This window comes from Cebus imitator, unplaced genomic scaffold, assembly GCF_001604975.1.
Source record: "Cebus imitator isolate Cc_AM_T3 unplaced genomic scaffold, Cebus_imitator-1.0 Scaffold129, whole genome shotgun sequence".
NCBI classification, from domain to species: Eukaryota; Metazoa; Chordata; class Mammalia; order Primates; family Cebidae; genus Cebus; species Cebus imitator.
This window is the reverse complement of record NW_016107444.1, coordinates 970,578-988,203: the sequence shown is the minus strand read 5'-3', so window position 1 is coordinate 988,203 and position 17,626 is coordinate 970,578. Positions and strand designations below refer to the sequence as shown.

Below are 17,626 nucleotides of genomic sequence, written 5' to 3'. Positions count from 1 at the left end.
GAGATTCCTGGCCTCAACCCCACAGAATCTTTCAATCGGCCCTGGGCTGACTGTAATAGGGTGACATCTTTCTTTTGTTTTTGAGACAGTTTCACTCTTTTGCCCAGGCTGGAGTGCCATGGTGTGATCTTGGCTCACTGCAACCTCTGCCTCAGCCTCGAGTAGCTGGGATTACAGGCACCAGCCACCACACCCGGCTAATTTTATATTTTTAGTGGAGACGGGGTTTCCCCATGTTGGCCAGGCTGGTCTTGAACTCCTGACCTCGTGATCCACCCACCTTGGCTGCCCAAAGTGCTGGGATTACATGCGCGAGCCACTGTGCCCGGTCGCCATTTTAATAAGCATCTCATATACATCAAATAAGTCACAGGAGTCTTCAGCTTGTCACTGGAACTAGAGGCATGGATATGGCCTCCTGGAAAGAGTACAGAATTGGTACTATCCAGAGGCCAAAGGTACAGTCATGTCCTTAGTCCCAGAAGGCTCAGACACATCCTGGGCCCTGTCCACACACTTAAACAGCTGATTCATTTTTTTCTCTTTATTGTTACATACAATGTATAAACACATAAAACAAAAAATAGGGATCCTCTTGGATCTCTAGGAAGACAGTAAGGTAGAAAGAGGTCTCAGAAAAATATTTTTAAAGTACAAGACATTCAGTGCCAAAGGTGTAGACCAAAGGTGTAGAAGGTTTAGAGCCAGCAGAGTGCTGGACCAAAGGCTCCATATCTCTCCCCAGAGCCAGGACAACCCCAGGGAGCCCTCCACCAGCAGCCAGTCTACTGCTGAGAAAGCTCTATGCTAAGAGCATTCCCCACGATGGAAAGAAGGGCAACACGAAAAGATGACTAAGAGCTCCTTCCTCCCTCAAGGGTGACAACTGCGGAAAAGGAAAGGAGTGTCTCATGTCACTCTGACCCTCTCCCCAGCTGCCCTGGGCCCAGAGGCCCCCATACTTAGCATTTGCCAGAAGCTGTCCCAGGTTAAGACCCTGCCTAGACCCACGAGGTACCCAAAGTTCTCTGGGGAGGGTTGGGGAAGAGGCTGCGTGTCAAACCAAACAGTTCTTTATTTGCAGTCATCACTGGGGCCGTTTCTTACGGCTTATTTGTCTGCTAACCTGCTCTTCCAGCTGCATGGCCAGGCGCAAGGCCTTGATAACATCTGGAAGAAAGAGGTGGTGGTAGATGTGGGGTTAGTGAGAGTCTGAGGAGCCCCCAGTTACTCAGGGCAGAGCTGCCGTCATCTGCAGCTGCTCAAGAGCCAGCAGAGGCCACTGTCGTCCACCTGCACCCCATCCAGCCACACCCACCTTGCAGGGCTGAGAAGTGTTTGGCTTGCTGGGCCAGAGCAGATTCTGCTTTGTTCACAAAAGTCTCCAGGTCATAGTCCGGCTGCTCAGTCATCTCAGAGAGCTCCAGCCAGCGTGGTCCTTGCTACAACATAGGGAGGACCTTGTCAGTTCAATAACCATCTAGTAAATCATTCCTGGGGTCCTACCAACTGCAATGCAGACACCTGTGTAAGATGCCTTACCTCTGGTCCATGGCCCAAACCCTGCCTGCTGACCCTCTCCCCAAGGAAATCCCTAGCTTGAATTCATCCTCTTCCTACCCTAAACTTATTCCCCATCTCCTATGTCAAATAAATGACATCATTGGTCCTGATTCCCACGCCAGAAACTTTAGTGACTTTATTCCTTTTCTTTTTTTTTTTGTGATGGAGTCTCACTCTGTCACCCCAGGCTGGAGTGCAGTAGCATGATCTCGGCTCACTGCAACTTTTGCCTTCCAGGTTCAAGTGATTCTCCTGTCTCAGCCTACCGAGTAGCTAGGATTACAGGCACGCCCCACCACACCCAACTAATTTTATTTTTAGTAGAGACGGGGTTTCACCATATTGGCCAGGCTGGTCTTGAACTACTAATCTAGTAATCCGCCCATCTTGGCCTCCCAAAGTGCTGGGATTACAGGCGTGAACAACCATGCCCAGCCCAAGTGACTATTCTTTCACCCTATGTGTCAACAAATCCTCTTAATTCTGTTCCCTAAGTAGTTCTTTTTATTTATTATTTTTGCTGCACACATCACTTTGGGATATTTATTTTTATTTTGTGTGGAGATGGGGCCTCACCATGTTGCCCAGGCTAGTTGTGTGGGCTCAAGTGATCCTCCTGCCTTAACCTCCCAAAGTGTTGGGATTACAGGGATGACCCATTGCACCCGGCCGAATGATTCTTTTTAAATAACAGATATATGGCTGGGTGCAATGACTCACGCCTATAATACCAGCACTTTGGGAAGCTGAGATGGGTGGATCTCCTGAGGTCAGGAGTTCGAGACCAGCCTGACCAACATGGAGAGACCCCATCTCTACCAAAAATACAAAATTACCTGGGCGTGGTGGTGCATGCCTGTAATCCCAGCTACTTGGGAGGCTGAGACAGGAGAATCACTTGAACCTGGGAGGCGGAGGTTGCGGTGAACCAAGATCGCACCATTGCACTCCAGCCTGGGCAACAAAAGCAAAACTGTCTCAAAACACAAACAAACAAAAAATAACAGACAAAGGCCGGGCATGGAAGCTGACACCTGTAATCCCAGCACTTTGGGAAGCTGAGGCAGGCCTTGAGGTCAGCCGTTCAAGACCAGCCTGGTCAACATGATGAAATCCTGTCTCTACTGAAAATACAAAAATCAGCTGGGGCTGGGTGGTGTGGCTCACACCTGTAATCCCAGCACTTTGGGAGGCTGAGGCACGTGGATCACTTGAGGTCAGGAGTTTAAGACCAGCCTGGCCAACATGGTGAAACCCCATCTGTACTAAAAATATGAAAAATTAACCAGGCACAGTGGCATGTGCCTGTAATCCCAGGTACTCAGGAGGCTGAGGCAGGAGAATTGCTTGAACCTGGGAGGTGGAGGCTGCAGTGAGCCGAGACTGTCACCCAGGCTAGTGTGTAGTGGCTCAGAGTGAGAAACAAAAACATATATATAAAGAATACATATTTGGGGGGAGGGGGAGGTATATGTAAGATTTTGATGCTTGTGTATCTAAATGGTTTCTGAATCTCATGCCCTCATTCCAATCCCATGGCCACAGACACAGAAACTAGGCACTAGTTTCTCTTTTTTTTTTGAGACAGAGTCTTGCTCTGTCACCCAGGCTGGAGTGCAGTTGTGTGAACTCAGCTCACTACTTCTGCCTCCCATGCCTCCCAGGTTCAAGCAATTCTCCTGCCTCAGCCTCCTAAGTAGCTAGGATTACAGGCGCCAGCCATCAGACTGCTAATTTTTTGCATTTTTAGTAGAGACATGATTTCACCATGTTGGTCAGGCTAGTCTCGAACTCCTGACCTCGTGATCCACCTGACTTGGCCTCCCAGAGTGCTAGGATTACAGGCGTGAGCCACTGCGCCCGGCCGACACTAATTTCTCTTCAACCCTTTCCAACAATCTCCTAACTACCTCTACCTTTGCTTTTCCCAAGTCTCCAAAGCAGGCTCCACATGGTGACCACAAGGTATATCTAAAGCTCTGATATGCCCATGTCACCACTCTGCTTAACTCCCTCCAGAGGATTCCACTGTCCTCATGATGCAGTCCAGGCCTGTGAGATGAACCATCTAGAAGGCTCTTTAGCATCAGATCCGTCCTGACCTGTCCACAACCTTAATCACCCTCCATCACCTGTTCACTCTTTTTGCTCTAACCACGCTTAGCCTCTCATTTATCCTCACAGTGCCATGTCCTTTCAAAACTTTATAACCCTGAGCACTCCAGGAAGGGGAGGCCATGCCTGAGCACTTATCCTTCACAGTCTCTCCTCAGTTAAACCTGCCCCAAGTTCTTCCGTCCTGCTCTGCAATCCTCTGAGCGCCCCGCCATTTGAATGTAAATTCCTGCCTCCCGGTCACTTGCTCTTCCTCAGTAGGGATTACAGTAGCAGTGGCACCTACCACTTACTAAACCCTGACCACACACTGGGCACTTTATAAGCTATTACTTTTCCTTCATAGTGCTTAAAAAAAAAAACAAAGAAAAAAATCAAGCATATTACTGAATCCTCAAATACAGCCATCCTACCTTGACTATTTTAGAGATGCAAAAACTGAGACCCAGTGAGGCTAAATGACCTTCACAAGGAAATCAGCTTGTTAATGGAAGAGTCAGGATTGATCTCAAGTCTTACCTTAGGGCCTATTAGCTATACTTCATGTTTTTGGCCCTTGGTTTCAGCACAAAAGCTGCAACATTCACAAAAAAAAAAAAGACAAGATCTGTGCATATGGATCACCCTCCAAACCCTCAATCAGGAGCACAGAAGAGAGACTAGCTCTGGTTAGGGTGATGTCAGAAAACTTATGTGTGCCAGCCTGCAGAAGGGGATGTGATCATTAGAACAGCCGAGTTAATAGGCAAAGAATTAAGGAGTATTGGTATAGAGGGCTGCTTCTTGCCACCTCAACCTGAACACCTGTGGGAATAAGGCCCAGGTCATGTTCTGGGAATGGTGTGGAGCATTCTGAGAGCTGTGCTGCGGTGGCCATACAGCTCCCTGGCCAGGGCCAGCTGCCTACCTGTATGATCTCCTTGAGCTCTTCCACGGCCCTCTCCTCCAGCTCCCTGATCTGAGTCATGGCTTCATTAAAGCTGGATAACTGGGAAGACAGTTCCTCCTCTTCCTTGGATAACTGAGGGGGCCAAAAGGAGAGACAATTGTGTGACCCAGTTGCCACTTCAGCAGGCCACACTTCTGTCTTGCTCAGCCCCATCCTGCCCCTTACATTGCCTGAAATCAGTGCCCCGTTAGAGCAGGCTTCCATCTCTTCTGTTTCCATTTGAATCGACTGTTCTCCACTGGGCCCACTGTGGGGGCTCAGCTCCTTGACCCTGAGGAAACAAGGAGGTCTCAGATCCCACAGCAGGCCCCTTGGTACTCACCACAGGAGTGCAGCACCACCCAGACTCTGAAGCTTGAGGCTTGAAGGGGATGGAAGCAGCCTTGCCTTCAGCCAAGGAAATATGGCATAGACCAAAGCTGGACTGGAAAAGACCCTCACCCTGCTGACTCCCCAGCAGGGCCCAGAAAGGACTGGGACAGACCTAGTGGCATCATGACTGAACTCTCAAGCCTCAGCTTCAGAGTTACACAGGAGTATACAGTAGGCCCTGAGGCCCCTGAGCCTCCTTCCCTCTCATCACTGCCCTTCCCTTGCCCAGTCCTGTTCCCCATCCCACTAACCATAGGTACTAGTACCTGTCTGCGTATCTCAGTGTGTTTAAAGTATAGTCACAGGAGCTTATGCCCGGTGAGATCATGGCAATCTGCAAAAGATGGGTGGGTGATTAAAAGTTGAGAATCGTGGGTAAGGACACAAGATAGCCTGCCCCCAAGGGGCCTCCAGTCGGGGAGTCTCTTCAAGCTGTGGAGTCCCACATGGTATTGGTGGGAGGACTCATTTAGCACCATGCTGTGCTAGGCCACTTGCCCCATGGGCACTGCAATTTAAGGTGCCTTAGACATTGGTTTCCTGCTCTCAAAGGCACATCTAATTATTTTGCTTCTTTATTCCTTTACTGTGACAGTCTTGCTACCAAGGTCCTATCTTGCTTTTTTTTTTTTTTTTTTTTTTGAGATAGAGTTTTGCTCTTGTTGCGCAGGCTGGAGTGCAGTGGTGCAATCTTGGCTCACTGCAACATCTGCCTCTTGGGTTCAGGCAATTCTCTTGCCTCAGCCTCTCAAGTAGCTGGGATTACAGGCATGTGCCATCATGCCTGGCTAATTTTGTATTTTTAGTAGAGATGGAGTTTCTCCATGTTGGTCAGGCCGGTCTCGAACTCCCAAACTTAGGTGATGTGCCCACTTTGGCCTCCCGAAGTTCTGGGATTACAAGTATGAGCTACCATGCCCAGCCCAAGGTCCTATCTTAAAGCTCTGTGGCTTCTGCTGGAAACTTCAGTTCCCTTAGGCCAAGGGATAATGCCTTAGGTAAAAGGGTTTAGAGCTTAGCCAGAAAATCGCACCTTCTTCATGAAAAGGCCCCTACCCAAAGTGTAGGGGAGAATATTCTCTTGAAGGGCGGAATGGCAGACCTCACAAACAAGGACTTGGGGATAAAACTGGGAAGAGGAAGTCATTCAAGGACAAAGCCAGCCGGGCACTGTGGCTCATGTCTGTAATCCTAGAACTTTGGGAGGCTGAGGCAGGTGGATCACCTGAGGTCGGGAGTTTGAGACCAGCCTGACCAACATGGAGAAACCCCATCTCTACCAAAAATACAAAAAGTAGCTGGGCATGGTGGCTCATGCCTGTAATCCCAGCTACTTGGGAGGCTGAGGCAAGAGAATTGCTTGAGCCTGGGAGGCAGAGGTTGCAGTGAGCTGAGATCACAGCGTTGCACTCCAGCCTAGGCAACAAGTACGAAATTCCATCTCAAAAAAAAAAAAAAAAAAAAAGGACACAGCCTTAGATGACCCAGGCTATTAGGCTATTTCTGTTTTCTAGGCTGGGAGCCCATGAACCTGAGGGAAGCCATGGAAGAGATAAGGACTGCCCTCTCCTGCTGACCCAAAGGCTCATATTCTGAATTCTGGAACCCCCTTTTCATCAGGTAATGGAGGAATGACCTCTCCCAAACCAAGAGCTGCACCTACACATCTTAAAGGGAGTAGATCCTTTCCTCCCTGCTTGGTTAGGCCACAAGGAAGGTGGTTCGTTAAAGCAGGGTCTGGAAGCCCAGTCATAGTAGAGCCTGGAAACCCAGGCAGCCAGCAGTGCTGAGCTTCCTGCCCAGGACATCCTGCGGTTTCTGTGAAAAGCAACTTTGTCTCGTCTTGCACCGTCACCTTCAAAGTGACCCTACTCACCATGCAAGTCCTAGAGTTTTCCCCGATGAAGGAGTCTCTCAGCACCTGTGTCAGCTTGCTCTCACGGAATGGGGTGTGAGCCTTGTTCTGTCCCAGGGCCCTGATGCACTCCTGTGGGGGGCAGCAGGAACAGTTGAGGTCCCTTCTTTCCTTGCACTGACCACTCCTTATCCCTTCCCAGCAGCTCTCCTGGACAACCAGCTCTAGCTGCCCCAATACCTTCAGGGCTAAGAGACTCTTGTTGATCTCTGCACCCTCCATGCGGGTCTGCCGGTCGGCACTGGAAGTGTCTGCACCTCGCTCATTCCCTGCCAGATCTACCAAAGAGAACTTGCCATGCATTCTCCCTTTGGCTCGAAGAAGAATCTGGAAGCAGGCGTGGGAGCGGGAGGAACTGGAGTTGGCAAATGTCTGCCCAGAGGTTCTGTGGTAAAGAAAGGTTATGAGATTCTGGGGTCACCAGCCCCTATGGCACCCCAGTCCACAGAAGTTCTCCAGGAAGGGAGGGACACAGGTCAGGAGGTGAAGTCCTGTGTCTTCCTGTCCCGGGCTTCCATCTTGCCCTCCCTAGGTAGCAGTTCTCCCTCTAGCTCTGGGCCTAATACATTTTCCTGGCAGCCAAATTAGTACTAGATTCTGGACTAGGGCCTTTGCCAGACCTGGGGGCCTAGAAAGACATGGGGAAGGATAAATTGCCTCTGCTAAAGGGCCCACAGGGAAGGGGGAAGCTGTTATGAACCACCTGCCAGAACTTGAGGGCCCTATAGAGGGCAGCCCCCTCCCTGGGCATCCATAGCTGCCTAGCACCCCACTATAACAATGTCTATAGCCCTAGTGGAAAAGTGCTCCCCTACTTCTATGCAGAGGGGCTATGTTGCTTCCAGCCCAGAACAGACCCAGAGCTCCTAACTTCCACCATAAAGGAAGGGAAGAGCAAGGAGGAACCCAGAGAAGCCAGGAAGCTTGCCTCTGGGGTAACACTTTGATTTGTTTTTATTTATTTATTTTTTTGAGACAGGGTCTTACTGTGTCATGCAGAATGGAGTGCAGTGTGCAATCATAGCTCACTGCAACCTAAAACACCTGGCCTGAAGTGATCCTCCTGTCTTGTTTTCCCAAAGTGCTGAGATTGTAAGTGTGAGCCACTGTGCCTGACCTGACTTGGTTCTGATAAGCCTCTGGCCCTGGCTTATATGTCTTATTGAGACCCCATAAAGCAGAGGCCTTTGCCGCCCTTACCAAACTGGGCAAAGCAGCACTCTGTGGAAACAGAAATGCGCTCAGAGCTAGACTACTCATGAATCAGACATGAGGTCACTCCCCCTCACCAGGACTCTGACCTGCAGGCGCTGCCCAGGTCGATCATCTTGATGACATCATCAGCAGAGTTAACCAGGTGCTCCTGCAGACCCACCACCTGCACCTGTTGCTTGCCGTCCTCCAGCACACGCAGCTTGGCCTTCTTGTTGAGCAGGTCAAACAGCTGTGCCAGGCAGGGGGAATGAGGCTAAAACCACTGGGCACCGGGCACCCCACCCGACTGCTCCCTCCTATAGAGCCTGCTCAGCTCAGACAGGAGCTAGCAGCAGGAAAGGCAGAGAGTATGAGCTGATGGATGCTGGCTTAGCAGAGGGTAATATACTTGGAATCTGAGCCAAACTGCCTCAGTTTGCTATAACTCTGCTACATTATTAGCTGTGTGAGCCTGGGCAAGTTAACAACCACTCTAGCCTTGCATCTCATCTGTAAAGTTGAGAAAAGTAAAGTGCTTAGAATAGTGTATAGCTCCTCTTTTTTTTTTTTTTTGAGACGGAGTTTTGCTCTTGTCACCCAAGCTGGAGTGCAATGGCACAATCTTGCCTTACTGCAACCTCCGCCTCCTGGGTTCAAGCAGTTCTCCTGCCTCAGCCTCCTGAGTAGCTGGGATTACAGGCGCCTGCCAGCACATCCAGCTAATTTTTTTGTATTTTTAATAGAGACAGGGTTTCACCACGTTGGCCAGGCTGGTCTTGGAACTCCCAAACTCAGGTGATCCGTCCACCTCAGCCTCCCAAAGTCCTGGGATTACAGGCATAAGCCACCATGCCCAGCCCCTAATATGAGTGAGAAATATTAGCTATTTTTATTATCTAGATCCCAGTCTAGGGAAGGCAACTTTGCAGAAGCACACAGTGAATAGAGAGATAGAAAGAGATATATTGGGGTGCATGGAGGGAAAGAATGAATATGAGACTGAATGTGCACAATCAGGGAAGAAGTGATGAAGGTGGTAGGTTGAGGGAGGTCAGGGTACACACAGGCAAACCTTGCACCTGTGAGGGGGCCCTGAGGAGTATTCTCGCCATACTTGTTGAATTTAGGTGCCATCTTACCATCAGATGAAACCACCCACACATGCCAGAGCAGAGTGGCCCATCAGTGGCTTAACAGCTTTTAGCCAACTTCAAGGTTTTAGAAAGTTCAGGGCCCCAACAGCGTAAACAAGGGGCTTCCTGCCAGCTACCTTCCCATTGTAGATCTCGAAGAATGTCACATAGACTTCCAGGCCCAATTTCTGGTAGCAGGGTTGATTCTTCAGGAGGAAGACATCCCGGGCTGAGGGAGAGAAGCTGGCTAAGCAATCAACCTGCCTTTCAATGCCCAGCCCTGAAGCAGCAGTACACAGTACTTACAGGCCATGGCGTAGATCCCTTTAGATGCATTCTGAGCTTTCCCAGAAAGGTCTCCGCCCATAGTCTGCAAAAGGAAGGTGTAGAAGACCATGGAAAAGGGCCACTGGACTAGGGCAGAGCACTACTGGCTCCATCACCACAGTGGGCCACAACAAGGCCAAAAGGCTGGACCTAAAGCCCCTCCCTGCATCTGACATGGCAAGGCTATCTGGTGCAAGGGGCCTTTTTTTTTTAATTTTTATTTTATTATTATTTTTAAAAAGACAGAACTTCTCTGTCTGTGGCCTAGGCTGGAGTGCAATGGTGCAATCTTGGCTCACAGCAACCTCTGCCCTCCCGGGTTCAAGCAATTCTCCTGCCTCAGCCTCCCGAGTAGTTGGGATAACAGGTGCCCACCATGCCAGGCTATTTTTGTATTTTTAGTAGAGACTGGGTTTTGCCATGTTGGCCAGGCTGGTCTCAAAATCCTGACCTCAGGTGATCCACCCACCTTGGCCTGCCAAAGTGAGCCACCATGCCTGGCCGGGGCCTTTCTTAAGAAACTCACTATCTCCCTTTGTGGGAACGCAGAGTTGTATAATAGAAAGGCTCTTTTCCTTCCAGGCCTCAATACTCACATGTGTCTTGCCACTTCCTGTCTGGCCATAAGCAAAACAAGTTGCTTTTCCACCTTCAAAGATCGTCTGTACCAGTGGCCTTGCTGTGAACCTAGGAGAAGAGGGGTAGAGTATTTGCATCTGTTCTTGAAATGTGCTCCCTGGAACATGACCTGCCACCTTTCCACTGCAGAGTTCTCAGGGTTGATTCCTCCTTTTAAGAATAGCATTCTTCTAGCTGGGCGCGGTGGCTCATGCCTGTAATCCTAGCACTTTGGGAGGCTGAGGTGGGTGGATCACCTGAGGTCAGGAGTTCAAGACCAGCCTAGCCATCATGGTGAAACCCCATCTTAAAAAAAAAAAAAAAGTATAGCATTCTTCCACTGGCTCAGTGGTCCCACCTGACCCCAACCATACTTACAAGCTGATGGCTCATGCTCTAAGCCATCTGACCTTTTCTCTGACCCTGGAGACACAGGATGAAAGCATCCAACTTTCAGCAGAAGACACACTAGTGGCTGGGCATGGTGGCTTATGCCTGTAATCCCATCACTTTGGGAGGCCAAAGTGAGCAGATCACCTGAGCTCAGGAGTCTGAGACCAGCCTGACCAATATGGTGAAACCCTGTCTCTAATAAAAATACAAAAATTAGCCAGGTATGGTGGCACGTGCCTGTAATCCCAGCTACTCGGAGGTTGGGACAGGAGAACTGCTTGAACCCAGGAGGCTAAGGCTGGGCGCAGTGGCTCACGCCTGATTTTGGGAGGCCAAGGTGGGAGGATCACTTTAGGTCAGGAGTTCGAGACCGGCCTGACCAACATGGGAAAACCCCGTCTCTACCAAAAATACAAAATTAACCAGTGTGGTGGTAGGCCCCTGTAATCCCAGCTACATGGGAGGCTGAAGCAGAATCACTGGAACCCGGGAGGTGGAGGCTGCAGTGAGCCAAGATTGTGCCCCCACACTCCAGTCTTGGCAACAAGGGAGAAACTGTCTTAAAAAAAAAAAGAGCAGAAGAGCAGATAGAGCAGATCTGGAGTTCTCCAAGTCTGTGAAGCCCAGTGGGCAATGGGGTGGCTGCATAAGGCACAGGAATAACCCCTGGAGTCTGGCCAGCCCTGCCTCAGCATGTAACGGGTGATACCTCATTCAGGATCCACTCAAGGATGGGCCGCTAAGCTGTAAAAGGGTATGACCCAAAGAAAACACAAGAAGCGAGGAAGAACCTCAGAATTCAGCATGTCTGTCAGTAGTGTTGCCAAAACGTCTCACACCAAAAAGGGGATGATGGAGGGGCACAAGGAGGGAAAAACGGATACAAGGACTAACCTATAGACGACTTCATTTGAAGCTGTTTCATCAAATGCAAAGTCAAAGCAGAATGCTTGGTTCTCCAGATACTTTGTTAAGTCCAATTTCAACTTGGGTTCATGTACTAAGAGGAGACACTTGCTAGGAATGGAAATCACATCAATTTCTTTCTTGGCCAATTCTGCAGAAGGAAAGTATTTCAGGGGGTGCTCCGTGGAAACAGAAGGCCCCTTAGTCAGTCTGAAGCCTCTTCCTGACAGAATGAGACTTACCTTGCTTATTCAGTGGGCGTTTCCTAACACAGACACATATTCTGTGCTCTTCGATCTGTAAGCAGATGATAGGAGGCAACCAACAGCAAAGGGTGAGAGCAATTTAAAAAGCAAGATTGTCCAGAACTCCCACTCCTTTCAATCCCATGTCTGGACCACTCAGAGGCCAAGATCTAACACTAGGACCCCTGCATCCTCAATTAGATACTCCAGACCATGAGAAGACAGCACTGGATTTTGTTCCCCTTTTTCTCACTCTGCTGCATATAGGAATTTCAGCACTACTTTCATGATTCTTACTAATGCAGCAATCTAGCCAACGTATGGTAGTAGTGGTGGAACCCAGTTTATAAAGATCAGACTCCTCCCACATGGGCCTCACTAGCTCCAGCCCACCAAAGGGTATTAAAAAATAATCTCAGCCAGGCATGGTGCCTCATGCCTGTAATCCCAACACTTTGGGAGGTCAAGGCGGGTGGATCTCTTGAACCCAAAAGTTTGAGATCGGCCTGGGCAACATGTTGAAACCCTATCTCTACCAAAAATACAAAAAATCAGCAGGGCATGGTAGAATGCGTCTGTGGTCTCAGCTACTTGGGAGGCTCGGGTGGGATCACTCTAGTTCAGGGAGGTTGAGGTTGCAGTGATCCAAGATTGTACCACTGCACTCCAGCCTGGGCGACAGAGTTAGATCCCCATCTCAAAAAAAAAAAAAAAAAAAAAAAAAAAAAAAAAAAAAAAAAAAAAAAAAAAAAAAAAAAAAAAAAACAAACAAAAAAAAAACAACTCTCAAAGGTGAGTAAAGATTCCTGCATGCCCTCATTCCTGTGAAGTTTTCTGTCCCTTAATTGTATACTTACTCAAGGAAGAGAAGTCTTTGGATGTACTTACAGGATCAGTCATAGTAAGTGGATGACATTCCAAAGTAGCTCGAAATTCTTTAATCATTCGGGCAAATTCCCAGTTTGGAAAACTACTGTCATACTCCTGGTTTGAGACAAGAGTGAAAAAGGGCAGACTGTTAAGACATAAGTTCTCTCGGACCTCTATGCAGCAGCAGCAACAGCTGTTTGCTCACCACCCTTCATAGTTGTCAAAGTCCCCGCCCTGGCTCTAGGTCAAGAACTCAGAACCCCAGGGAAGAGACTGGCAGAGGGTCCTGAGGATATACCAAAGCATGCTAGGAACTGGGACTAGGCCAGTTCCACATTTTAAGAGGCACAGCAGCAGACTGGGCTTCCTAAAAGGAATTAACCCAGTTAAGGGGACCATACTGCAGTCCCTGCCCTCCAAAATGTACAACCTGGGGGAGGGTGGGAAAAATTGGACCAACTGTGTCCTTCAGCCCCTCTGACCATCATGCCATATGAGCATGTGATGGGTTTGCTTACTAGACAATCAGCATTAAATATTCCTCATCTGAGGGCCTTCAGGAAAAATTCTGAATTATTTGTTCTCTGAATCCTGATAAGAAACCAGTTAAATTTCCTGGATATCAGAATTGGAGCCTCAGAGGTCAGGCTCAGTGGCTCATGCCTATACTCCCAGCACTTTGGAAGGCCAAAGCAGTCGATCACTTGAGGCCAGGAGTTCCAGACCAGCCTGGGCAAAATAGCGAAACTCTATCTCTACTAAATATACAAAAAATTAGCTGGCACACACCTGTAATCCCAGCTACTTGGGAGGCTGAGGCACAAGAATCACTTGAAACTAGAGGTGAAGGTTGCAGTGGGCCGAGATCATACCAGTGCACTCCAGCCTGGGCGACAGAGCAAGACTCAGTCTCAAAAAAAAAAAAAAAAAAAGAACTGGGGCCTCAAGAACTGCAGCCTCAGAAATGCTGGGGCCCAGCTCTATCTGTTGCCTGCAGGGTTTTGGTTAAGGATACCTGTCCAAAAACCCTTGCCCTAGCCTCCCAAGAAAGGTACCTGAGCTCGCTTCATTCTCATTTCAGAATTCGGGGCCTTCTTCTCTTCTCGCTTGTTCTTCATTTTTTCCACTTCCTTCACAATACATGATTTCCTCCGAACTACAAAAAAATAAAAATAAAAAAAAGGAAACACACTCTGTTACCAGTCTAGGCCAGCCTACTCTTCTCTGGCTATTACTGAGTACTGGGTCTTTCCCAGGCAGACGCCTTCTCTAGATCCTTACTCTTAAATCACTATATGCAAAGACAAGAAGAAATAGATGTGACTCTCTGGATGGACAAGTCCACGAAGTAGTGACCTGGCCAATATGAAGTCAAATAGTGATAATAGCACTCCAGTTCCAACCCAAGCTCTCCCTATGCCTCTTGGCTGTTTTCTCAACAACCACAGAGGTGAGACAGTCCTTGTTTTGTCTTTTTTTTTGAGACGGAGTCTTGCTCTGTCGCCAGGCTAGAGTGCAGTGGTGCGATCTTGGCTTTCTGCAACATCCACCTCGCAGGTTCAAGTGATTATCCTGCCTCAGCCTCCCGAGTAGCTGGGACTACAGGTGCGCACCACCACGCCAGCTAATTTTTTGTATTTTTAGTAGAGACGGGGTTTCACCATGTTGGCTAGGATGGTCTTGATCTCTTGACCTCGTGATCTGCCTGCCTCGGCCTCCCACAGTGCTGGGATTACAGGCATGGCCCGCCACACCCAGCCCCTTGTTTTGTCTTGATAATGAAAGATTCATTCCATGGCCAGAGGAAAACATGCCCCCTTGTGACAAACAGGGTTTTAACTCAGGGGCCAAGACAGGCCAGGTTTAGGACAGGATGTTATCCGTGCCTCACTAGAAGCAGAACAGCAGATAGCTCAATGTGTCTACCTGAGTTAACAGGGTTTGCAGAAGAGCTGCCTCGGATGGAATGGACTTGCTCTTCCACCTTCTCGCTGACCATCGTCAATGGTATTTCAGCCACTGCAGAGCAGGAAGGCCTAGGGGGCCCTGCTGTAGAGGGGGGAACAATAGTCACTGGAGAAGCAGGCAGGTGTACCACAGGCTGAGTGCATGTCCTCACCTGAGCGCATGGCCCTGGTTATGGGCCAGGAGGGCTCCGACCTGCCTGCTCAGCCAGGTTCTTACAGTATGTGCAGAGCTTGCACTTTTCCCTTCACCTCAGCCTATACTCTGACCTTGACCACCCTTTCTGCAAGGGCTGGCTCCTGGGGTCAAAATATCTTAAAGGGTATGTGAATATTCAGCATGGGCTTTGACATGAAGGGAAAAGCCTGTGAAGGCCTGAACGCTTTAGACCTCACCCGAGCATGGGTTCTCAGGCCAGGCCAGGCCTGGCCTTAGGGAGAAAAGCCAGGCCTTTCTGACTTCTCCAAAGCCTCAGGAACCCAGGTGGTTAAAAGGAGCAAAGACTGAAAAGCCAAGGTAACAAGGAACTGGAGCAACAACTAACCAGACTGATTCAATACAGAAAGGTCCAGTCCACAACACCTTATTACTTCCCATACCTGGTCATGACCCATTCAATTACCTTAATCCTATTTTTTTTTTTTTTTTGGGGCGGAGCTTCCCTTCTTTTCCCCAGGGTGGAGTGCAATGGCTCGCTCTCGGCTCACCGCAACCTCCGCCTCCTGGGTTCAGGCAATTCTCCTGCCTCAGCCTCCTGAGTAGCTGGGATTACAGGCACGCACCACCATGCCCAGCTAATTTTTTGTATTTTTAGTAGAGACAGGGTTTCACCATGTTGACCAGGATGGTCTCGATCTCTTGACCTCATGATCCACCCGCCTCGGCCTCCCAAAGTGCTGGGATTACAGGCTTGAGCCACCGCGCCCGGCCCTTTAATCCTATTAGAGTTGAATTTGATATATGTAAAGTGTAATGGTTGTATGTCTTACCAAATTTGCATCTACTTTATATAATTATTAAAGATTGACAAACAATTCACATTAAAAATTTTTTATTTATTTTTATTAATTTTCCACACCTCACCTAGCTCATTTAAAAGGTTTTAAAATTCAATTTATATAAAGTACAAAAAGGGCTGGGCACAGTAGCAGACGCCTGTAATCCCAGCACTTTTGGAGGCCAAGGCAGGCAGATCACGAGGTCAGGAGTTTGAGACCAGCCTGGCCAACATGGCGAAGTGATCAGCTCGCCTCGGTCTCCCAAAAAGTGCTGAGGTTACAAGTGTGAGCCATTGCAGGCGGGCGGATCACTCTGTCTCAAAAAAAAAAAAAAAAAAAAAAAAAAAAAAAAAAAAAAAAAAAAAAAAAAAAAAAAAAAAAAAAAAAAAAAAAATTCAAAAAAAAAAAAAAAAAAGTATAAAAAGAGGGCCTGGCACGGTGGCTCATGCCTGTAATCCCAGCACTTTGGGAGGCCAAGGTAGGCGGATCACCTGAGGTTGGGAGTTTGAGATCAGCATGACTAACATGGAGAAACCCTGTCTCTATGAAAAATACAAAATTAGCTGGGCATGGTGGTGCATGCCTGTAATCTTAGCTACTCGGGAGGCTGAGGCAGGAGGATCACTTGAACCTGGGAAGTGAAGGTTGCAGTGAGCCAAGATGGCGCCATTGCACTCCAGCCTTGGCAACAAGAGCGAAACTATATCTTTAAAATAAAAAGTACAAAAAGAGGGCTAAGTGCAGTGGCTCATGCCTGTAATCTCAGCCCTTTAGGAGGCCGAGGTGGGCGGATCACTTGAGGCCAGGAGTTTGAGACCAGCCTGGCCAACATGGTGAAACCCCACCTCTACTAAAAATACAAAAATTAGCTGGGCATAGTGGCACACGCCTGTAGTCCCAGCTACTCAGGAAGCTGAGGCAGGAGAATTGGTTGAACCCAGGAGGCAGAGGTTGCAGTAAGCCAAAATCAGGCCACTGCACTCTAGCCTGGGTGAAAGAGTGAGACTCTATCTCAAAAAATAAATATATAAATAAATAAAGTACAAAAAGAAAAAAAGCTAATTAATGCTATTAGAAGTCAGGATTATGTGTACCTTTGGGGGGATTAGGAGCTGGAAATGTGCCCAACAGGGAAGTAGTGCATTGTAATGCTCTGATCATGTTAGCTACATGAGTGTTTTCAGTTTATAAAAATTCACTGAACTATATACTCAATGCTATGTGTACTTAGATCTTAGCTGTGACACTCCTCAACTGTCAGAGGGCTCCTGCCCAGTTTCACTTCTTGTGACTGATTACATGGCCACAGAAGACATGCCCCCATGTGACAAACAGGGCTTGAACTCAGGTGCTCTAAAGTACTGGTAATGCTCTGATTGTGTTAGTTACGTGAGTGTGTTCAATTTATGAAAATTCACATAACTGTATACTCAATGCTATGTGTACATGTCTGTGTGTGTGTGTGTTATGTCTGTGTGTGTGTGTGTGTGTGTGTGTGTGTGTGTGTGTGTGTGTTTCAATTAAATCTTTAAAAAAAGAGATGATTTCCAAATAAGAAAGCCATGTTGGTAGGGCAGAAGCAGACCAGTACTGAAGCTGGGGGAATGGATGAATCTTAGGATATTCTAGCACAGGGACAGAGCAATGTGAGAGGATCTTGCTCCAGGTCCTCAAACAGGGAGAGCACATTCATTACTCACGAGGAATTGAAAACTGCTTGCGGGAGTTTGCAGCTGCAGGCAGCTCCACCTCCATATCATTCTCCTGAGCAGTGACACGAAGCTCTGAGACAGTGGACATGCGAATGGAACGGCTTCGAAGACCTGGAGAACCATAAGCAGTAGCCACTCAGTGCTGCATGATTTGGAGGGTGGTCGGGGCAAACCTCCAAGTTTCCATACAAGGTGAAATAGGTCCCAGCCACCAGGAAAGGGGCCCACCAACTTCCCATATTCCTTCCACCCAAAGAAAGGAAAAATTAGAGGCCGGGCGTGGTGGCTCAAGCCTGTAATCCCACCACTTTGGGAGGCCCAGGCGGGTGGATCACGAGGTCAAGAGATCGA

General features: G+C 48.5%; 1 protein-coding gene across 2 annotated transcripts in view; it reads right to left on the bottom strand.

Annotated features, from left to right (window-relative positions):
• Positions 1 to 508: 508 nt before the first annotated feature.
• KIF2C (kinesin family member 2C) overlaps positions 509 to 17,626 on the bottom strand; it is a 29,610-nt gene continuing 12,492 nt past the window's right edge. The window contains exons 5-21 of one of the 2 annotated variants that reach the window (XM_017540782.2): positions 17,264 to 17,386; positions 14,527 to 14,649; positions 13,656 to 13,756; positions 12,619 to 12,714; positions 11,728 to 11,782; positions 11,474 to 11,636; positions 10,165 to 10,255; positions 9,548 to 9,611; positions 9,379 to 9,470; positions 8,216 to 8,358; positions 7,095 to 7,299; positions 6,876 to 6,986; positions 5,266 to 5,333; positions 4,793 to 4,898; positions 4,586 to 4,699; positions 1,319 to 1,442; positions 509 to 1,170 (exon numbers count right to left, since the gene is read on the bottom strand). In XM_017540782.2, coding sequence (XP_017396271.1) covers positions 1,088 to 1,170; positions 1,319 to 1,442; positions 4,586 to 4,699; positions 4,793 to 4,898; positions 5,266 to 5,333; positions 6,876 to 6,986; positions 7,095 to 7,299; positions 8,216 to 8,358; positions 9,379 to 9,470; positions 9,548 to 9,611; positions 10,165 to 10,255; positions 11,474 to 11,636; positions 11,728 to 11,782; positions 12,619 to 12,714; positions 13,656 to 13,756; positions 14,527 to 14,649; positions 17,264 to 17,386 — 1,862 coding nt within the window. In that variant the 3' untranslated portion in view covers positions 509 to 1,087. The remainder of the gene's footprint in view (positions 1,171 to 1,318; positions 1,443 to 4,585; positions 4,700 to 4,792; positions 4,899 to 5,265; positions 5,334 to 6,875; positions 6,987 to 7,094; positions 7,300 to 8,215; positions 8,359 to 9,378; positions 9,471 to 9,547; positions 9,612 to 10,164; positions 10,256 to 11,473; positions 11,637 to 11,727; positions 11,783 to 12,618; positions 12,715 to 13,655; positions 13,757 to 14,526; positions 14,650 to 17,263; positions 17,387 to 17,626) is intronic. The other variant, XM_017540783.2, reaches the window with a different exon arrangement.